Raw genomic sequence first — 17,502 nt, 5'->3', positions numbered from 1 at the left:
AGGAATTGGTCACCTGCAGACTCGTAGCGAATGTAGCGGTTTTGTACCCCACCCAGGGACCACCCGCAGCGCAGACACACACTTGCGATTGGTGATCCGCCAGTACTCCCACTTGAAGCAAAAGTAGCAACCCCTTTTCGTATGGAGTGCGTACCATACGCCTTACCACTAGTCTCCTCCTGCAATAGCTCTTCCAGGTTCTTAGAAAATCTGCTTTTCTCGTTCGAACCATTGAAAAGGCTTACCAGCGCCTAGCGTTGGGTTCGACGCGAAATAGATGCCAAAGGCCAAAATACAGCAAATGCTTGGATTCAGCGGGTTGCTGTAAATGTGTCGGGGGTCTTTGGGGCCACTGCACTCTTGGTTAGTCTTAGTTTTGTGAAGAATGCAGCCAATGCTATCGTCAACACAATTTAGATGCGTCATGTGCACAGTTTCTATCGACTTAGATCTGCACTTTAAATTCCACTGCAGCACCACGTACAAATGAGCTAACTCACTATCAAGGATGCCAAGCGTTTTCTTGCAGAGAATCTTGTAGAGAGAAAAAGAAAGGGGGCATTTTCGAGAGGTGCGACCAGTGCCATTTTGATCATTATCTGCTTCAATGTGCTTCAGCCCACGAAAAAAGATTTTGAGGTCGTCTGTGTACTCGGGAGGGAGTGGGATTTTCTTCCGCCGATAGATATCCCAAACAACACTTCGGTAGCCACTTAGAGTCGATACTTTAAGCGACTTTGAGTTCATCTTATCAAGCAAAAACGTTTCAAAGTGAGATGGCTTGAACATCTCCACCTTAATTCCACCATCAGCGTCAAAGTAGCTTTCAGGAGACGGCAGCTTCTCCTTAATCCATTTGGTAATGCCCTTAACGCAACTCTTGTAGGCCTTCTTTGTTGATGGTGCTGTGCAAGCACCACGGACGTCAGCACTACTGAGCGTTCGAGGTGCTGGTGTCCGGCCTTGAGCCTGAGATCGTTGTGTTGGAGGTGCCAGCGAGTCCACGCCATGCCTGACGGTCGCCATGTTCGCTTCAGCGTGCCTGTCGAAATTTGAACCAATAGGATACGGATCTGGGCCGTAAGACGGCCAGGCTACGGGCTCTCTACACAACTCATTGAACGCCGGACCATACTAAAACCAGGTCTTTTTGAGTCTCGTCAAAACTTTTGTTGAGAAAAAAATAGAATATTCGTCTTACGCTGCCACACAAAACACAAGTTTGGTCTTACGAAAGTAGTTGAATCAATAATATCAACAGCCAAAAAAAAAAAAAAAAAAAAAAACACACAGCCAAACTCCCGTATTATCTATCACAGCGAATGCTACGTAGGTGCTGTTTGTTAGCTGACAATCAGTATAGTTTCTGGTAAGGAAAACTACCTACTACAAATTGAAAAAAAAATGCTCGAGTTATACTTATTCGTTTGTGTTCGGCATCACTCTACCAAAAATGGATTGCTACTCTGGTTTCGTCGTCGCATGGTTAGCAAATCAGTGCCCCGCATAGCCGTCGCCACGTTTCGAGGCGATGTTTGCGATGCGCCGCTCGACGCGCTCCCGCTGGGCTTGGCGTGATAGAGCGATCGCATCCTTAATCAGCGTGGACGACTGGCGGTGGGTGTAAGCCGACTTCTCAGCTGAGCGAGGTGATACGGGAGGCGTGCCTTCAAGGAGGTCGTAGTCTTCGATCTCCAGGGGGCTCACCACAGCAACAGCCACCGTCTTCTTTTCAACCAGCTCGAAACTTTCATCGCTGCCAGTGCTGCCTGAACTTTGCTGGGGAGTAAACGCACGAGCTGGTTCGTCTTCTTCCTTCTCCGCCTCGTTATTCTCCTCGATAACACCCGCCACAGTTTCTTTCACTAGTGTCGTATCTTCCTCTTCCGACGACTCCACCCTCTCTTCTTCCTCCTCCTCGTACAGGAACTCGCTCTCGTCGATCTTCTTCATCACCGAGTGGTTCTCTGGCCCGGCCGCCAGAGCGTTGTACTTCCGATGCAGCCTCTGGAACAGCAGCTCCTCGTTGAACTCGTACTTCCGGAGCAGCTCGTCCACCTCGCGCAGCTTCTCGGGGTTGTGCTTGGTGTAGAACGCCACGAGCCTCTTTCTGCAGCACGTCAACTGTTAGCACTAAGTCCACCCTCAACCTCCCTCTGATAGCCACCCACCGGAAGCGCGCCTTGGCGTCACCCTTTCCTCCGAACAAAATTACGCTGACGATGGCTGCAAAGCACAGCATGGTGCCCGCCAGGAACAGCTTCTTCTCGGCCTCCACGCTCATCCCGAGCAGCGAGTCTTCCGCGAGCTGCAGCCCCCACAGCGCGAGCTGCAGCGCCGCCAGCGCCGCGAGCACCCAGAACCAGGACGGCCGGATGCTGGCCAACGCGTAGCTCAGCAGCGTCAGCAGACCGCGCAGCACGCGCACCGACGCGTCGGCGTCCGCGCCGTCCAGCTCCGACCCGAGCAGCGGCTGCAGCAGCAGCTGGGGACGCACGTAACAGGCCACCGCTGCCGCCAAGACGGCCACCTTGAGTCCCGACCCGAGCATGATGTGGCCGATTGATGTCTGTCTGGGTGATATTCCTGGACGACAGCTTGAAGCTATTTTTAGCCGCAAGGTGCGCGCGGATTGGTCGATATTCGTCACGGCAGGTTACTGTGCGAAGCATGAGCCGACTGCGACAGCTGATGGTGCTGAGCCGCGACCTGGCGCACTCCAAGCAGTTCTACCAGGAAGGACTGGGGCTCAAGCTGCTGCGCTCGTCCGACACGTTCGCAGAGTTCGACACGCAGGCGGGTGTGCCGTTGTGCGTCAAGTTGGCGCAAAGGTGCGAGGGCAACTGGCTGGAACTGAGGAGACGGTGAACGACTCATGGGACTGTGTGACTTGTAATTAATTCTGTAGTGAGGCTGCGTGCAGCAGCGGATACTCACCATTCCTGAACTTCGACATTCCGGACCTGAGCGACGCCGTGCCGCGGCTGCTCATGCTAGGGGCGATCATGGACGGCCCCATCAAGTACCCGGCCCACGGGAAGGTACGTTTTGGCGATCTGGACGCGGCTTGGGAAGTTGTGGGGTCTAAGGAGTAACGTGGTCCTGGTGGTGGGTAATGCTGCAGGTCGCGGCGCTGCGGTCGCCGGACGGAGTTATGATAGGACTGTACGAGCCCAACTCGTGGGACAATGTAACTTCGGCGTGATTGGTGTCAGGGCAATGAAATCAATTTGCAGAAGTACCAATTGAGCTTGGAGCAAGGCTCGCTGCGTGGTTACCGCGTTGCATGACAAATTTGTATGATTGATTTGATACCTTTCGTGAAGGTGAAGTTCGACTACTACGAAACTAACTGTGCGGCGATACCCATTGTCGTCGACAACTCTTGTCACGGTGAACATGCTGCGGTTACATGTTCCAGACTTGCACTCATACAGAGAATGCTGCGACCACTGCGCCAATACAAAGCGTATTCCGGAGAGTTGCGCGGGAACCTGTGGGTGATTCAGCCAGACTAGCGGATCGAGCTCGCGAGTGCACCACTGTGTCGTACGGCGCAAATGTGAGTCGCACCGGGGAGGCGTCACTTGCCCCACGAAGAGCAGAACTGACGTCGGCCAATCGAGCTCCGATCATGCTTGAGCTGTTCACGGACCGCAGTACCATGCCAGGACGTACACCTAGCAATCTTGCAGGTCCAAGCACCTCTGATACGACGATCGGAGATGGAGGCGGGGTGAAGTCAAGCACACAGGGAGATCGAACACTGTGCAGGAGTTCCACCACGTCCTGCAAACTCTTCCCAACGACCGACATCTTCCCAACACCGATGAGTTCTTGACCGGGGGAGATGTCCGTGCGCATACCTGGTACGTCCTTCACAGCCACGCCTCCTTGCGGCATCTCGACGAAGGTCAGCCCCAGTCGCTGGTTCTTGGACCAGACCAGTCTCGTGGGTCTCTGCTCCTCCAGAAACCTCGACCTCGCGCGCTGCAGCGTCACACAGAGCGTGCCTCCCGTGTACACGATCGTGGTCTCCTTCGACGCGACTGGCTGCAGGGGGGTCGGTGGCGGTGGCAACTTGGCATTGAGGCCCTGAGTCCGTCGCTTGCCGTACACGTAGCCAAAGAAGCGCATGGTCTCAGGCCGCTCGAGTCGTGAGCACTAGGCGTGCGTTTGCTAACTGCACCACTTGCAACCAACGCGCAAGCTCACCCCACCTCTCGAACAGCCGAAAGAGTCCAGACGAGCGAAACTGGCTTGGTTTCTTCGCGTTACTTGCCGAGGGCTGAACGTGAGCTAGGCGCCAAGCAAGACCACAGACCTCTCCACTCCGTCGCGCCTGTCTCCGTTGCACGATGTAGCAGCATTCTATTGCTATTACGTTCAATGTTACGGATCCATTCGCGCCTCCACAATTCCACCAGACATGACAAACATCATATCCCGTCCAGGTTGAGTATATCCATTGAATGGATTCCATTCACACCAGCACCGCTGCCAACGGACTGCAACAAGCAAACCTTTCTGATTTGCCTTGAACCAGGAGCTCCACATACAAAACGCCGCATAAAACCATCATTCCGATGCCAGTAGACCCGTCATCGCCGACACAATTCAATTCGCTTCTAACCCGGCAGGCGGCATGGGCAACGCGGTGAGCTGGCTGGCGCAGTGCTTCTATCCGGAGGACCAGGTGTTCTGGGCCGCGGCGCGCTACGGCGACGCGCGCATCATCCGCTCGGCCACGTCGCGCCTCACGCCCGAGACGCGGCAGTTCCTCGAGTGGCAGGAGCCCTACACGGGGCGCACGGCGCTGCTGGAGGCCGCCGCCAAGGGCCACGTCGAGTGCGCGCGCCTGCTGATCCAGGCAGGCGCCAACAGCAACGCCAAGGACCTGAAGATGAACACGCCGCTGCACCTCGCGTGCAAGCGCGCCAGGCCGGAGATGGTCGAGCTGCTGCTGCAGGTGCCGGCGCTCAACCCGTTCGAGATCAACTTGTACATGAAGACGCCGCTAGACCTGGCGCGAAGCAGGTTCTCGGACGAGGAGGAAGAGACCGAAGCTGAACCATACGCCAAGTGCATTGAAATTCTGGAAAAGGTTCGAGTTTGTCAGCGTTTTAACGCTTTTGGACCATGTTGTAGTGTTGCTGTCGTTGACGGTCGCGTGTGGATATGATGTTGCTGCAGAAATTCTGTTTGTACAGTGGCTGGTTGTATGAGAAGACCGACAACGTGCTGTCGCTGGTGTCGGGCATTTCGTCGCTGAATTCGTGGACGCGACGTCTGTGTATCGTGTTGGAGCGTGGGGAGCCCAACGTGTTGGAGCTGGCGCTCTTCAGCATGAAGGAAGGCGGCGGGCTGCGCCCTGTTTGCCCTACGTCAGTGATGCTGTACAACGTTGCAGCTGGGATGGAGGCTTCCAGTGATCCGAGGTGGTTTAGCCCCAAGGACTTCACGTTCATTCTGCGAGGAGACCAGCTGAGTAAGTGTCATTACCGAGCCAGCTCGGCACTGCAGAACCCCGTCCACTTTGCCGCAGTTGACCAAGCGAGTTTTGATGCGTGGAAGCACTTTTTCGCCCATCAACAGCAGCAACTGGCCGAGCGATCCCACTTGAACAACAGCCTCCACGAACAGCTAAGACCATCGGAGGTTAGACACAGCCACATTGCTGGCTGGAATCCGGCCGTTGTTCCTTCGCCGTCAATACCGACTCCCCCAGGCCCTGAAGAAGATGAAGACATTCGAAGAGCTATTCAGCTTTCCCTGCGGACGGCGGCTGCAGAAGGCAATGGGCCTGGGGCTACTACCGATACAGCACGTTCACCACCATTGCCAATATCAGCTCCTGATTGGGAAGACTCGGAAGGATGCGAATCAAGTGGAAAAGAGGCATCAACAGCGGGTGCCAGTGAGCATAGCAGCGAGTCGGTGGCGTCTTCGGCCTCTGAGCAAAAGCCACCCGTGGTAAACAACGGAAGCACAGCGTACTCGTCTATCGGCGAGTGCGTTATATGCTTTGATGGACCTCAGTCCGCTGTATGTGTGCCTTGTGGCCACAACGCAGTGTGCATGAAATGCGCCGAAGAGATACTTACAACTACTGCGGAGTGCCCAGTTTGCCGAGCTCATATTCGTGAGCTAATCAAGCTGTACCGTGTCTAACCAACAAAGCGCAAGAAGTAGGGTAACGTGAGGCCTTCTGTAAAGCTTGCAACATGAAAATTAATTTATGTATTCCAAGTCACTACCGTGCCACTACGTCACACGCGATAGAGGCGAATCACCTCCCTGACTTGTTGTCGGCACACAGGACACAGTCGAGTGGTATCAAGAAGCTCCTGTGCGCAATCCATGCAGACAGCGTTGTGGCCACACGGAACGCAAACCGCCTCCTGAGGCCCATCGAAGCAAATCACGCACTCATCAGGGCTCTGAGCTCCTGATCCTTGAGCAGGAGTACTCTTCGCAGGAGGGCTCGACGTAGAAGGAGGTGCGGATGCTGTGCCATGACTAGCCGTTGAGTCATCGTCACGAATAAGCTGCACGATCTCCACTCCATCGGGTCCTACGATCGTTTCCGAATAGCCCAGCGTTTCCAGCATGGTGTCGGAAGGAGGTGGAGCAGAAGGCGCCGACCCAGTTCTGGGCTGACGCCGGGATTCCTCGAGGGAGAGGCGTAGAGCTCTTTCCAAGTCACGCTGCTCTTGAAGCAATGCAGCTTGGGTAGGACTTGTGCTTTGGGCCGACACAGCAGCGGACTGAGCAGGTTGTGGCGACGCAGAGCGCTGCGCTCCAAACGCAGTAGTGATTGGGTTCACTTGGACGTTAACCTGTGCAAACACCTTGCAAGTTAGAGCCTACACCAAATCATTTCGAATAAGGTTATCTGCAGAGAACAAGTCGTACCCGTAGACTCGTCAGAAATGACTTCCATGCAACCAGTTCGCCCTGATTTGAAGCAGCAAAATCCATCGACTGGACGGCCGACGCTCGACTTGTGCCTAACTTCCGCGACACCTTCAAGGACAATCGATATTCCTTTCGGTTGAGCCACGTGACATCGTCACTCTGTTGAATCCCGTCGCTCGTTCGATACAGCAGCTCCGAGCTGGTGACACCAAGGTTTCTCGCTCAGTGGAGACGTCGTAAAACCTCCCATGAAATTAACAACGCGTACCTTGGCACTGGTGGGCGTCGCTCTCCCGGCTTCATCGGGAACAAGTCGATCTCGACAACTTCTCTCGCTGCAGTCCGCAGCACCATCGCGTACCTAAGTCCAAGGAACGCATCAGAGCCTTCACCCTAAAGATCCGCACCCGGCTACGCTCTACCTCTTCTTCCACGAATCCAGGCCTGAAATTCCCGACGCAAGCGACAAAAAGTTGTCGGATCGTTCGTACAGCCATCCCGAGTAGATGCAGAGTTTCTGCAATCCATCCCGAAAGTGCATTAGAGGAAAAATATATCAGATCCACCACAAAGCAACACGAGTCTTCTACATGTACTGGTACCTTCTCAATGTGCTCCACGCACTGAATGTACTTGAGGCCTCTTCCCTCCGACGTTCTGTACGCCTGGCGCGCAATGTCCAGCGCCGTCTGCGCCTTGGTATTCGTCTTGGCGAAGTAGTCCACTGCCGGGGCCTCCAGCAGCAGCCGCACCACCTCACTCTTGCCGCAGGCCGTGGCGATGTGCAGCGGCGTGTTGCCCTGCGAGTCGCGCGCGTTGCAGTCCACGCCGTACGCGAGCAGTGCCTGCACGCAGTGCAGATGGCCCTGCGAGCACGCGTTGGCCAGCGGCGAGTAGCCGTACACGGGGTCCCTCCACTCGGCGTAGAAGCGCGTCTCGGGCGTGAGGCGCGCCAGCCCGTTGCGCAGCGTGGCCACGTCCCCGCTCTTGGCCGCCACCCACAGCGCCTGCTCCTCCGGGCACAGCGACTGCGCCAACCAGCTCGTGGTGTTGCCCATGGTCGCACTCCGATGGCTTTTTGTCGAATGGCACATATTCTTGATCCATCGCTATGATACATAGTGTAACCAAGATATAACGGTATAGTTGAATACCAGGTATAACAGCGGAATGATTGTAAACCAATATCCACGTTGCTGGATGCTATTCAGCCTGGTGCTGCTGGTCGGCGCTGCCTGGCAACGCGAATACCTCGGCGCTGACTTCGTTCCTGTTGAAGTCGTCGAGCTCCAGAGTCGTGCCTTGCACTACGACGAACTGCAGACTCGGACAGTGCACGCTCGTGGTGGTCCCTATCAGCTGGTCGCAGCCGCGGAGGTTCAGGCGCCGCAGCGACGGCGAGCGGATATACAGGTGTGTGAGGCTCTTGAGGAACGACAGGTCCAGGTCCGTCACGCGCTCCAGGTCCAGCAACACGAACTGCAACTTGTCATTGCGCGATAGGTCGAGCGTCTCCAGCAGCTTGGAGCTCACGTGCACTCGAGAGAGCTTCGCGCAGCTACTGAGGTCGAGTCTACGCAGAGCAGGGAGGTCTCCAGGATCTACCAGCACCTGCTCAAGCTGCGAGCACCCGGCAAGACTCAGTTTTTCCAATGCAGGAGACCTCGACAGCGTGTCCTTGATCAGGTGCCGCGCCTGCAGCGCCGACAAGTTCCGCGAGGACAGCGTCAACTTCTTGAGCTGCGGCAGACTCGTATCGGCGCAGAACTGGCTCACGGGGCAGTGCTCGATCACCAGATCCTCCAGGTTCGGCGCGATGATGGCAGGCTCTTGCACCTGGTAACACTGGCGGATGGCGACTTTCTTGAGCTCCTCGGTCAGGAGATGCACGTAGAAGCCACCGACGCTGGTGACTCGCGTCAGTACCAGCTCCCGCAACTTCCAGTCCTTGTTCAGCCATGGCACGAGCGACTGCATCGTCGGCATCTCCTCCAGAATCGCGTCCTGCAGCCGCAGACACCACACGTGTGGGAACAGCTCGGCCAGGCGAGCCATGACCTCGGAATCGCTGACGTTGCTGGCCGTGAGCTCCCATGTGTGTCGCGGAACTGCAGCATGCAAGTTGCGACTCACTGCCCGCAAAACGCACAGGTCAAAGCTGCTGAGCCACGAGCTCAGGTGCCCCAGCACTGCCGGCGACTCAAGCGACATCAAGCTCAACCTGTTAACCTGGAAATGCCAATCAATTATAGAATTTTAATTCCAAAAATTGCACCTTCACTCACAAACAGAGAAGCTATCACAAAATGCGTCAAATAATTTATTTTGCTCCCAAATTGCATCAAATAATTTAAATAATTTATTTTGACCAGCATTTGACCACCAACGATCAGATGAACAGCAGCGACAGCGAGAGCGATGGCGAGCAGCTGATGCTGTCGGGCGCGGCGCTGGCGGCGCTGCAGGAGTTCGCCATCGAGCGCGGCATCGCCGTGGAGGAAGGCTCGGGCGACGTGCGCAAGGACATCCAGAAGGCGCTGGACGTGGAGCCCCGCGAGGACTCGTTCGAGTTCAAGTTCGGCCAGGCCGAGGGCGCGGAGGACGCCGAGATCACCATCCGCCTCAACGGCCTGCGCCGCGACATCGGCCAGACGCTGCAGTCCACGGGGCTCACGCTCTGGCGCGCCGGAGACTTCCTCAGCGCCTACATGTACCAGGACCGCGGCCGCTTCGCCGGCAAGTCCGTCATCGAGCTGGGCAGCGGCCTCGGCCTCATCGGCATCTTGGCGTCCTACCTCACGGACCAGCAGGTGGTGATCACGGACGGAGACGACGACACCATCGAGCTGCTGGTCGCCAACTGCAAGCTCAACGAGGTGGAGGACAGGGTGCAGTGCCGCAAGCTGCTCTGGGGCGTCGATCTGGACCAGATTCAGGACAAGTTCGACGTCGTGCTGGGCGCCGACATCATCTACGAGCAGGAGCACGTCGTGTCGCTCTTCGAGACGGCCAAGTACCTGCTTAAGCCGGGGCGCCGCAGCGTGGAGGACGGAGGCAAGGCCGCGTCCGAGTTCTTGCTGGCGTACACCAAGCGCAACGTGTCCATCGACTACGTGCTGAACACTGCCAAGAGCTTCGGTTTTGAGTGGGAAGAGCCCACCAACGACGAAGGTATCTACACCTTTAGATTAGCGTAAACTGGTCTGCGTTTGACGCAGCGAAAATGAAGACGGCTTCATCTAGACACGAGCTTGTAGCTCTACGCGTGCGTGTTCGCCGCAGGTGACGATGAACCCGACGAGGAGGAGGACGAGTACTTCTCGCTGAACTCGATCAGGATCCGGCGTTGCTTTGGGTGGAGACTTACGTGGGGTCTCTTGGTCTTCACGAGCTCAAAGGCCTCTTCGAGCGTCATGTTGCGATACTGGATGAGGAACGCCACCACCACCACCGTGCTGCGCCCTCGTCCAGCTTTGCAATGCACATACGTCGTGTTCTGCTTCACGTCAATCTGCTCGTGGACGAATTCCACACACCTACGCCAAACGCACACAAAACGATGCCGATTAGAATGTGTTTGTTTTTCGTACCTCTGCTTCCAGCCGAACCTCTGGATGGTCTCCAAGGTCGGCGGAGAGAAGTCCCCAGTCGAGCCAAAACACTGAGCAACCTGCGCGCTCTCCCACTCTTCTGCAATACAAACAGTGAATCGCCTCATGGGTCAGTTTGCGAACTTGCAGCCACTGTAATCCACTACACTTCACGTACCCGGAGACACTGGCGTAGCCAAGAGGTTCGGCAGCAACTCGACAGGCTGGTTCATGGTTACAATTGCTCTCACGCCTTCATCTTGCACCAGCTAAGCCCACGTCCCATCAGAATAACCCAAACTGCGCAATATGCTGAGTATGTCTCTACCTGGTCCAAGTGGTTCTTGTTCTGCAGCGGGAGGGCGCCGAGGATCAGCTTGGACTCGATGCGACTCCACCACGGCCGGCGCTGCTCGTGGCGCAGCAGCAGGTTGTACAACAGCGACACGTGGAAAATCTGCTCGCCGTGAAGCAATGTTAGCACATCAGACACACTGTCACAGTCAAGTACGTCTCCACCTACCACGCCGCGGTTGCGCTTGGCCATCTCGACGCAAGTACTGTATCGTCCGTCCGCTTGACGACTTGTACAGTTCAGCAGCGATGGACATACGAGGATGTAGCCATATGCTGAATGAGATGGCTACAAATAGGCTGAGTTGGACACCGCATAGCTATGCGAGTTGGCGATGTCCAACTCAGTCTATTTGGGGCTCAACTGCTGCCTGGTGCAGTTAGTGTGGCATGATGCAGTCGCTTGCGGCGCCATCATCAGCGCTCGGCATCGTCCGGAACTTGACGGGGCCAGCAGGCCCAAGCGACACAGAGCTGCTGGCCTCCTTGCAGCGGACGCTGCTGATAGCAGCTCTGGAGACTCCGTACGGCCTAGTGAGGCTGGTTACACATGAATGGGATGCTGGATACTGATGTTGAGCGTGGTTTTCAACAGCCCTCGCTTTCGCAGCGACATCGACGTGGTCATGATTCAGCAGCACCTGGCAAGTCTTGGAGTCTTCGCGTCCGTTGCACCACAGATTCTACACTGTACGTGAACTATATAGTTTGGATCACTTTTGGAGCAATTCGAATTTTACATCTGTGGTTGCGTTTGTTCATTAGACTTGGCTACCGAGTGTACAATTACTGTTGGTGCAGCATATCCCATTTTGTTTGCGCCTGATAAATACAGATCACTAACTTCGACTGCTATCATAATTTCAATCCGATCATTTAGCGTATACCCGATGGAGATGTTCTTTTCTACCAGGTACGTGAGCGGCCAGACGATACTGCTATGTTCGTATCACCGTCTTATATTTTTGCGCTATTACACTTTGATGCAGGAGGACGTAGTAGACGACCATGCTCACGCGTACATTGTCGTACGTTCATCGCAGTCGATTACACTTCAATGTTAGTTCCAACCAGGGAGGGTGTCGTCATTTTGTCCAGCTCGAAGGCTCGCTTTGTGGTTACTTCAACAAAGCTTTTAGCAACCGTCACAGCAGAGGTGATGACTTTCGATCTTGGAACAGCAAAAAGACCAACGCTAAAGGTGTCACGATCGACTTCGGGGATCTCCAGGTCACCTATGGCAAAGGAGGTATTGCATGTATCTAAACAATGTAAACATGGTAACGGATCTAACTGTTCGCCGCCTTTTCTTCACAGCCATATGCGGGATTGACGATTTTTACTCGTGTTCGTTGTCTACATCGAACTGCGAGAGTCGGCATCATCTGAAACCTCTTTGCCGTCGCAGCAGCGTGGTAAGCAAATGCTGACATGTTTTTTTATATAAGTATTAACTTAACACTCCCGCTTGTTCTATAGCACAGCCAAGAATCCACTACTATAATCATGCTAGCAAAGGTGTTGTTGGCTCAATCACCAGGAAATTTCTACTTTGTCTATAGTCTCACTCGTTTACTATGTAAATATTTTTGAGCAGGATTCACTGGATCGGGTAAATGAAAGGTTTGGGCTGGTTTACGAACGAGGTGCTTTAACTTCGACAAAGGTCAGAAGAGTGCCAATGAGTCGATAGTAAGGTGTTTCTTCTAACCGAAGTTTATGCGGGAAATTTGCTGGTGTACAGGAAACCTTGCGTACGGATGTTGCTCACCTAGCAGTCTTTTCTCTCCTGTCTGAAACGGCGAAAAGAACGCTGCTTCAAACCGCGGCAACACGAGAACTCAAGGCGGGAGAAGTCTTGTTTTCTGCTGATGCTGAGAAAGATTCCAGCGCTTCAGCGTTTGTGATAGTTCGCAATGGCTGCCTGAACATTCATTGTATTGAGTATGCCGATACACCGATTACCACTATGGTGAACACCACAACAAGCAATACGTCGGTGCCTAAAGGTGCTGTCGCGTCACTATCTCGCGGCCAAACGTTCGGCGACCAAATGGTTGCACTCGGCCGTCCACATATTTGGCCATCCAACCCTCGCCGGCGGCGACACGCCCCAATGCGTTTTAAAGTCGTGGCAGGTGATCCATCCACCGAGGTTTTGCTGATTACCAGAGAGCAGTATGAGCAGCTCGTGCGCGAAGATCAGCTACGACTATCATACACTCCGATCTTTGGAATGACATGCGTTTCTAACTCTGCAGCGTCCTTGGCGTCAGCTATCGAAGACCAAAATTTATCCCTGATTACTCGACAATTGTTGACCGATGCAACCTTGTCAAAGTTTTTCTTCCAGTTTCCGCCGATCGTTCTCGAGCGCCTGTGTCATCATATGGAGATCCAGCACTTCGAATCTCATGGAGTTCTCCTGGAAGCTGGTGAGCCCATCGACCGTGTACATATTGTTCTCATTGGATCTCTTCGCAGTCGTCAAGTTCGCGGGTCCGAAAGTGATCGCAACGCGGGAAAACCATTGGTTCACCAGGGGAGTGCGAGGCGGATGTCCTTCGCGCAAGAAGTACATTTTATTCCAGGCGATGCGTTTGGTGCTCGTGAGTTGATGAAGCGTTCTTATACTTCCGACTCACCTGTGCTTGCCGATGCTGGAACAACCTTGCTTTGCGTTACGCGCTCAACGTTTGAGAGGTGGGTGACGCCAATGCGGCACAACACGATTGTAAAAGCAGGAAGCATTCTGCAGCCTTTTGTATGGAGTAATACGTCGCCTCCAGCAAGTCCGCGGCATTCATACTCGGCAAACTACGCTTCATCGGCGAAAGTATATCGACGACAATCTGGCCCACCAGTACTTTCGTCTGCAATCGTTGAACCGGACAGAAGTAACGCTCGTCGGCTTGACGAGGCAGCAATTTTACTAAAGCGGCTTGGCCTTTTTCAGACTCTGCCACGATTCCTGTTGGCACAAATGCTTACTCAAGCTTCTTTGCACAGCAAGAGCGCTGGAGATGAATTGTTTCACGAGGGAGATACCCACCGAGCACTTGTCGTCATTCTCTCGGGCTTTGTGTCATTCTACAGTATTGAGAATATGTCAGCTACCATCGATATGTTCCAGAAGCACCCGTTTTGCTTTTACGCCACGTTTTCTGGCAGCACTACAAGCCCAGAAGACTTCGTGACTGAGAGGAGAGCCGAGGAATGTCCAACAACGCCTCCCCCAGCAACGTTGAAACACCGTGGTGCTATGCATGGCGTTCATATACAAACACTACCACCCCGTAATGCCTTCCGAACTGGAGTACTTCAAGAAGGCACAGTTTGTCCTGCAACCGTGCTGGCTCAAACAAATTGCCAGTATCTATTGTTCGACGAGAAAATGTATGCGACCTTGCTGGCCGAACATACTCCTGCTGTCGATATGAGCAGCTATGTTGTTCAACCCGAGTTTTCAGTAACACCAGCGCCATCTACTCCGGCATACACTCCCGAGTCAGGATCAGTGCTACACCAACCAACCCCGAAGCCGACTGCACCGAAGCCAGACTGCAAACCTGGTGGTATTCCACCGAGTTTGCTCTCGTATCTTGAAGCAGCACGTATTCCATGGCTTCCGCCTTCCACTGCCAAAAAATCTCTGCTGCTGCGGTCAATGGCTCGTGTTCACCTTGCACCAGGACAAAGGCTCATTAAGCACAACGAAATCTTGAAGCAGCTTGTGTTTGTCGTATCTGGTAAACTCGCAGTATACGTCCGTGAAAGTAAAGAAGTCACATCCATTCTGAACGCGAGCCAGCGTTCGGTCCAAAGTGCCGCTCTGGAGCGAAGTGTTGCCAGTAACTACTCTACTACATCTCAACAACTCTACCAAGAGCGAGATGGCATTGATGATCGAAAGGCACTTCAACGTAAAATTGCACGTATCTCAGAAGAGACCGTGTACAATGAGTCTGAGGCAAAAGCTACCAGCCCCAATTCACGTTTTACCGATTTTGTTTTGCACGCAGCGAAAGAAGCAAAAGCTCGACAATCTATCAAGGTAGAGGGTCCCCAGCAAGTACCCCCCAATCCGCCGGCAGGTACTCGAAGATCGCTACACTCAATGGTGGACAAAGTGAAGTTTCAGTGCACGGCAGCAGATTCGAGTGGACATACTGCAGCAGAAGTGAAAATGTACACCAAAGAGCTATTCATGCTTCACTTGGGTCCGGGAGATATCTATGGTGAAGAAATAACAGCTCCAAGCGGCATTTTTCGGAGTGTTCACGACATCTATGCGGATACTTCGCTAAATGGAAACTCGGAAACGGGAAAAGATCGATCGCAGATGTCATCGGCAGGGACAGAGATCCTTTGCTTAGATCGTCACGTTTTGCATTCAATTTTTGCAAAAACAGAAGATGAGGCTGCGAGCGAGCTTGTTGGAAGGGCGTCAAACGCGAAGGCTAACTGGCAACTTGCGAGTCGGAAACTCATAAAAAGAGCTTCGCATGGGACGATCGATGAGTCTGGAGGATATATCAAATTAAAGAAGACTCCGAAGCTCTTTGATATCTTCAAGAACATCCTAAACCAACGACGATTTCTTACAATGGGCACCCTCGCTCACTTCCCACTGTTGCGAGATTTATCAGAAGACGCTCGACGCGAATTGTGCCTAAATGCCCGATTCGAAGCGCTAGATCGATATACCGATGTGTACAAAGGTAACGGGGACGCCAGTGGAAATGATCACCGATTCTTCCTGTTGCTGTCCGGACGTGTTAATCTCATTGCCAAGGGACCAAACAGTCATGTTGTATCCCAGAACGCGAACTCGACTGGTCTTGAACACAGCCTTCGTGAGGTTGGAGCAGGGGAAGGCTTCGGAGAGTTCGAGATTTTGGTACCGGAAGCACCCGTCTATATTGCGGCAATTGCTGCAGAGCCCACAAAGCTATTGTCTATTCCTGCTGACATGTTCATGAGACATTGGCCATCCACAAAAAACGCACAAGGCAATATTGAATATTTGCGCTCGCAGATCCCGTCTTTTGCTTCGCTTGACCACGAGAGGATTGCATACTTGTATCACAGTTTTTCATTCCAAACGCACATACGAGGAACCAGTACGTTTGTCTTCTCAATCGAGCATTTGCAAGTTTGTCGTCATTTCTTACTGACACCGTTTGTCTGCAGACATTTTTCAGCTTCACGACAAGCAGTCCTGCGTTCCGACGAAGGAGGTCTACTTGATCAAGGAGGGCGCATGCTGCATCCGCCAAATTGTTACTCTAGTAGGCTGTCCAGGCACCGACTTCCGTTACGATCCATGTGACGATGATTGTACTAGTGCTCAAGCAAACACACCAGCTCAGATGCAAAAGGCTGGAAAACCCATCAAAGTATTGGCGACTGTGGCTGATGTTGGGGTCGGGCACGTCTTCTGGATCGACAATGATCACTATCCTATTTCTCTGGTAGCAACTTCGGCTGCTGTCACAATAGCAAGCATTTCCGTTGACAAGCTAAAGGCAATCGTGCCGCGTGGTTTGCTAGTTGGTCTCGAAGATTTAAGCGATCAGCTAAGCGAGCTGTACGCGCAGCAATACCAATTAGCAAAGCGAGTGACTGCAACTGTAATGCACGAAAAGCTGGCAGCTCATAGTCGACCCCTTCCAACGATACAGCCTTGCAGTGATCAAAGTCCTGGCATTCCAGAGCAACCTCCTTGTAGCATTTTATCGCCTTGTGGATCACCGCTGAGAAAGCAAACTAATCCCGACACCGGCAACGCCTTGGACGTGAGCGCAGATGCTTCGAAGCGAGCCGACATGGTAAATGCTACTTATCAGGCCCAGCATCAATTTGAGCGCTATGATATTCCCAGTCAAGTGTCGGCCACAACCTTAACAGGATCATTTCTCGACAAGAAGCAAACGAGTAGTGATGCAAGACCAATTGTTAATCAACCGCAGACGACAGCTACGCCCAAGCAAGATCAATGTAGCAGCGCTGAAGCTGCTACTGAGCCCACCGTCGCACAGCGAAACGAAGCACCGAGCTTGCTTCGGTTAAACGTAAAAGTTCCTGTCGCTGGTCGACATGGTCCTCCCAGTCTCCGAAATTTAGCCAAGCCTACCGCAGCTTCCACCGATTGGAGAAGATGCTCGACAGGCAGTAGTCGTGGGGTGGCAAGTTCACCAATTGATGTTGAAAAGGTGCTCCGCTCAAACCAAGAAGGCCCGATAACTTATGAGGTTGACGTCCGTGCAAGAGTCCGCGCGCAGATGTGTACGATTGAGTCACCAATGCGAGCAATGCGTTTGGAGCCTTCTCGCACAGCAGTGAATAGTTTGGGGAAATATTTGGCTGATTCTCCGTCCCCATTCACCCGGCCGGGAGAATCCTATCTGAGGCGACAACTAGGCCTACTGCACCGCGTACCCACACCGCCAGCTCAAGAGCGCTTAAAGCCGCGGCACCACAAGCCAGTAAAGTCTTCGATATCAAACGTAAAGCAGATGCAGGCAATTATGCCATCGGACGTTCCATCTCGCGCAATGTTGACACGAAAGCAAGGGTTTCTCACGACATTACGTGTGAGGAACGTAGCCCCTTTCGACGGCGACGGACGTGATATCCT

At 53.6% G+C, this 17,502-nt stretch overlaps 9 protein-coding genes across 12 annotated transcripts; 4 read left to right on the top strand and 5 right to left on the bottom strand.

Annotated features, from left to right (window-relative positions):
• Nucleotides 1–1,494: 1,494 nt before the first annotated feature.
• On the bottom strand, nucleotides 1,495–2,551 carry IUM83_07248 (putative secreted RxLR effector protein; the record flags this gene model as incomplete). Its single annotated transcript, XM_067931530.1, has 2 exons — nucleotides 1,495–2,110; nucleotides 2,172–2,551. 2 exons carry the CDS (start codon nucleotides 2,549–2,551, stop codon nucleotides 1,495–1,497), a joined length of 996 nt encoding a protein of 331 aa, XP_067780454.1.
• Nucleotides 2,552–2,670: 119 nt separating this feature from the next.
• Nucleotides 2,671–3,205, top strand: IUM83_07247 (Glyoxalase-like domain; the record flags this gene model as incomplete). Of its 2 annotated transcripts, none has more annotated exons than XM_067931528.1 (3): nucleotides 2,671–2,810; nucleotides 2,909–3,041; nucleotides 3,125–3,205. In XM_067931528.1, the coding sequence occupies 3 exons, from the start codon at nucleotides 2,671–2,673 to the stop codon at nucleotides 3,203–3,205; spliced, it is 354 nt and encodes a 117-aa protein (XP_067780373.1). The 2 variants fall into 2 exon arrangements, with proteins under 2 accessions (XP_067780373.1, XP_067780372.1); XM_067931529.1 differs by having other exon boundaries at nucleotides 2,671–2,831.
• Nucleotides 3,206–3,429: 224 nt separating this feature from the next.
• On the bottom strand, nucleotides 3,430–4,137 carry IUM83_07246 (NAD-glutamate dehydrogenase; the record flags this gene model as incomplete). Of its 2 annotated transcripts, XM_067931526.1 has the most annotated exons (2): nucleotides 3,584–3,607; nucleotides 3,679–4,137. In XM_067931526.1, 2 exons carry the CDS (start codon nucleotides 4,135–4,137, stop codon nucleotides 3,584–3,586), a joined length of 483 nt encoding a protein of 160 aa, XP_067780514.1. The 2 variants fall into 2 exon arrangements, with proteins under 2 accessions (XP_067780513.1, XP_067780514.1); XM_067931527.1 differs by having other exon boundaries at nucleotides 3,430–4,137.
• A 508-nt stretch (nucleotides 4,138–4,645) lies between these two features.
• On the top strand, nucleotides 4,646–5,488 carry IUM83_07245 (uncharacterized protein; the record flags this gene model as incomplete). The annotated part of the gene is made up of 3 exons (XM_067931525.1): nucleotides 4,646–5,104; nucleotides 5,194–5,403; nucleotides 5,477–5,488. The coding sequence occupies 3 exons, from the start codon at nucleotides 4,646–4,648 to the stop codon at nucleotides 5,486–5,488; spliced, it is 681 nt and encodes a 226-aa protein (XP_067780511.1).
• A 781-nt stretch (nucleotides 5,489–6,269) lies between these two features.
• IUM83_07244 (Ankyrin repeat-containing protein) lies at nucleotides 6,270–7,976 on the bottom strand (the record flags this gene model as incomplete). The annotated part of the gene is made up of 5 exons (XM_067931524.1): nucleotides 6,270–6,839; nucleotides 6,916–7,117; nucleotides 7,187–7,279; nucleotides 7,341–7,435; nucleotides 7,521–7,976. 5 exons carry the CDS (start codon nucleotides 7,974–7,976, stop codon nucleotides 6,270–6,272), a joined length of 1,416 nt encoding a protein of 471 aa, XP_067780512.1.
• Nucleotides 7,977–8,121: 145 nt separating this feature from the next.
• Nucleotides 8,122–9,129, bottom strand: IUM83_07243 (putative F-box and leucine rich repeat containing protein; the record flags this gene model as incomplete). The annotated part of the gene is made up of 1 exon (XM_067931523.1): nucleotides 8,122–9,129. One exon carries the CDS (start codon nucleotides 9,127–9,129, stop codon nucleotides 8,122–8,124), a length of 1,008 nt encoding a protein of 335 aa, XP_067780509.1.
• A 542-nt stretch (nucleotides 9,130–9,671) lies between these two features.
• IUM83_07242 (uncharacterized protein) lies at nucleotides 9,672–10,115 on the top strand (the record flags this gene model as incomplete). Its single annotated transcript, XM_067931522.1, has 1 exon — nucleotides 9,672–10,115. The coding sequence occupies one exon, from the start codon at nucleotides 9,672–9,674 to the stop codon at nucleotides 10,113–10,115; it is 444 nt and encodes a 147-aa protein (XP_067780510.1).
• Nucleotides 10,116–10,177: 62 nt separating this feature from the next.
• IUM83_07241 (phosphatidylglycerophosphatase and protein-tyrosine phosphatase 1-like) lies at nucleotides 10,178–11,055 on the bottom strand (the record flags this gene model as incomplete). Its single annotated transcript, XM_067931521.1, has 5 exons — nucleotides 10,178–10,454; nucleotides 10,527–10,608; nucleotides 10,687–10,777; nucleotides 10,837–10,965; nucleotides 11,032–11,055. 5 exons carry the CDS (start codon nucleotides 11,053–11,055, stop codon nucleotides 10,178–10,180), a joined length of 603 nt encoding a protein of 200 aa, XP_067780506.1.
• Nucleotides 11,056–11,252: 197 nt separating this feature from the next.
• IUM83_07240 (uncharacterized protein) lies at nucleotides 11,253–16,112 on the top strand (the record flags this gene model as incomplete). Of its 2 annotated transcripts, XM_067931520.1 has the most annotated exons (13): nucleotides 11,253–11,386; nucleotides 11,458–11,552; nucleotides 11,628–11,653; nucleotides 11,743–11,775; nucleotides 11,852–11,880; nucleotides 11,961–12,018; nucleotides 12,093–12,111; nucleotides 12,180–12,277; nucleotides 12,342–12,380; nucleotides 12,460–12,528; nucleotides 12,607–12,616; nucleotides 15,954–15,985; nucleotides 16,056–16,112. In XM_067931520.1, 13 exons carry the CDS (start codon nucleotides 11,253–11,255, stop codon nucleotides 16,110–16,112), a joined length of 699 nt encoding a protein of 232 aa, XP_067780507.1. The 2 variants fall into 2 exon arrangements, with proteins under 2 accessions (XP_067780507.1, XP_067780508.1); XM_067931519.1 differs by lacking the exons at nucleotides 11,253–11,386; nucleotides 11,458–11,552; nucleotides 11,628–11,653; ... (2 more) ...; nucleotides 11,961–12,018; nucleotides 12,093–12,111 and having other exon boundaries at nucleotides 12,259–12,277; nucleotides 12,342–12,382.
• Nucleotides 16,113–17,502: the final 1,390 nt, after the last annotated feature.

The sequence above is a fragment of the Phytophthora cinnamomi genome (genome assembly GCF_018691715.1).
Source record: "Phytophthora cinnamomi strain GKB4 chromosome Unknown Contig127, whole genome shotgun sequence".
NCBI lineage: Eukaryota > Oomycota > Peronosporomycetes > Peronosporales > Peronosporaceae > Phytophthora > Phytophthora cinnamomi.
This window is presented reverse-complemented; position numbering and strand designations above follow the sequence as displayed.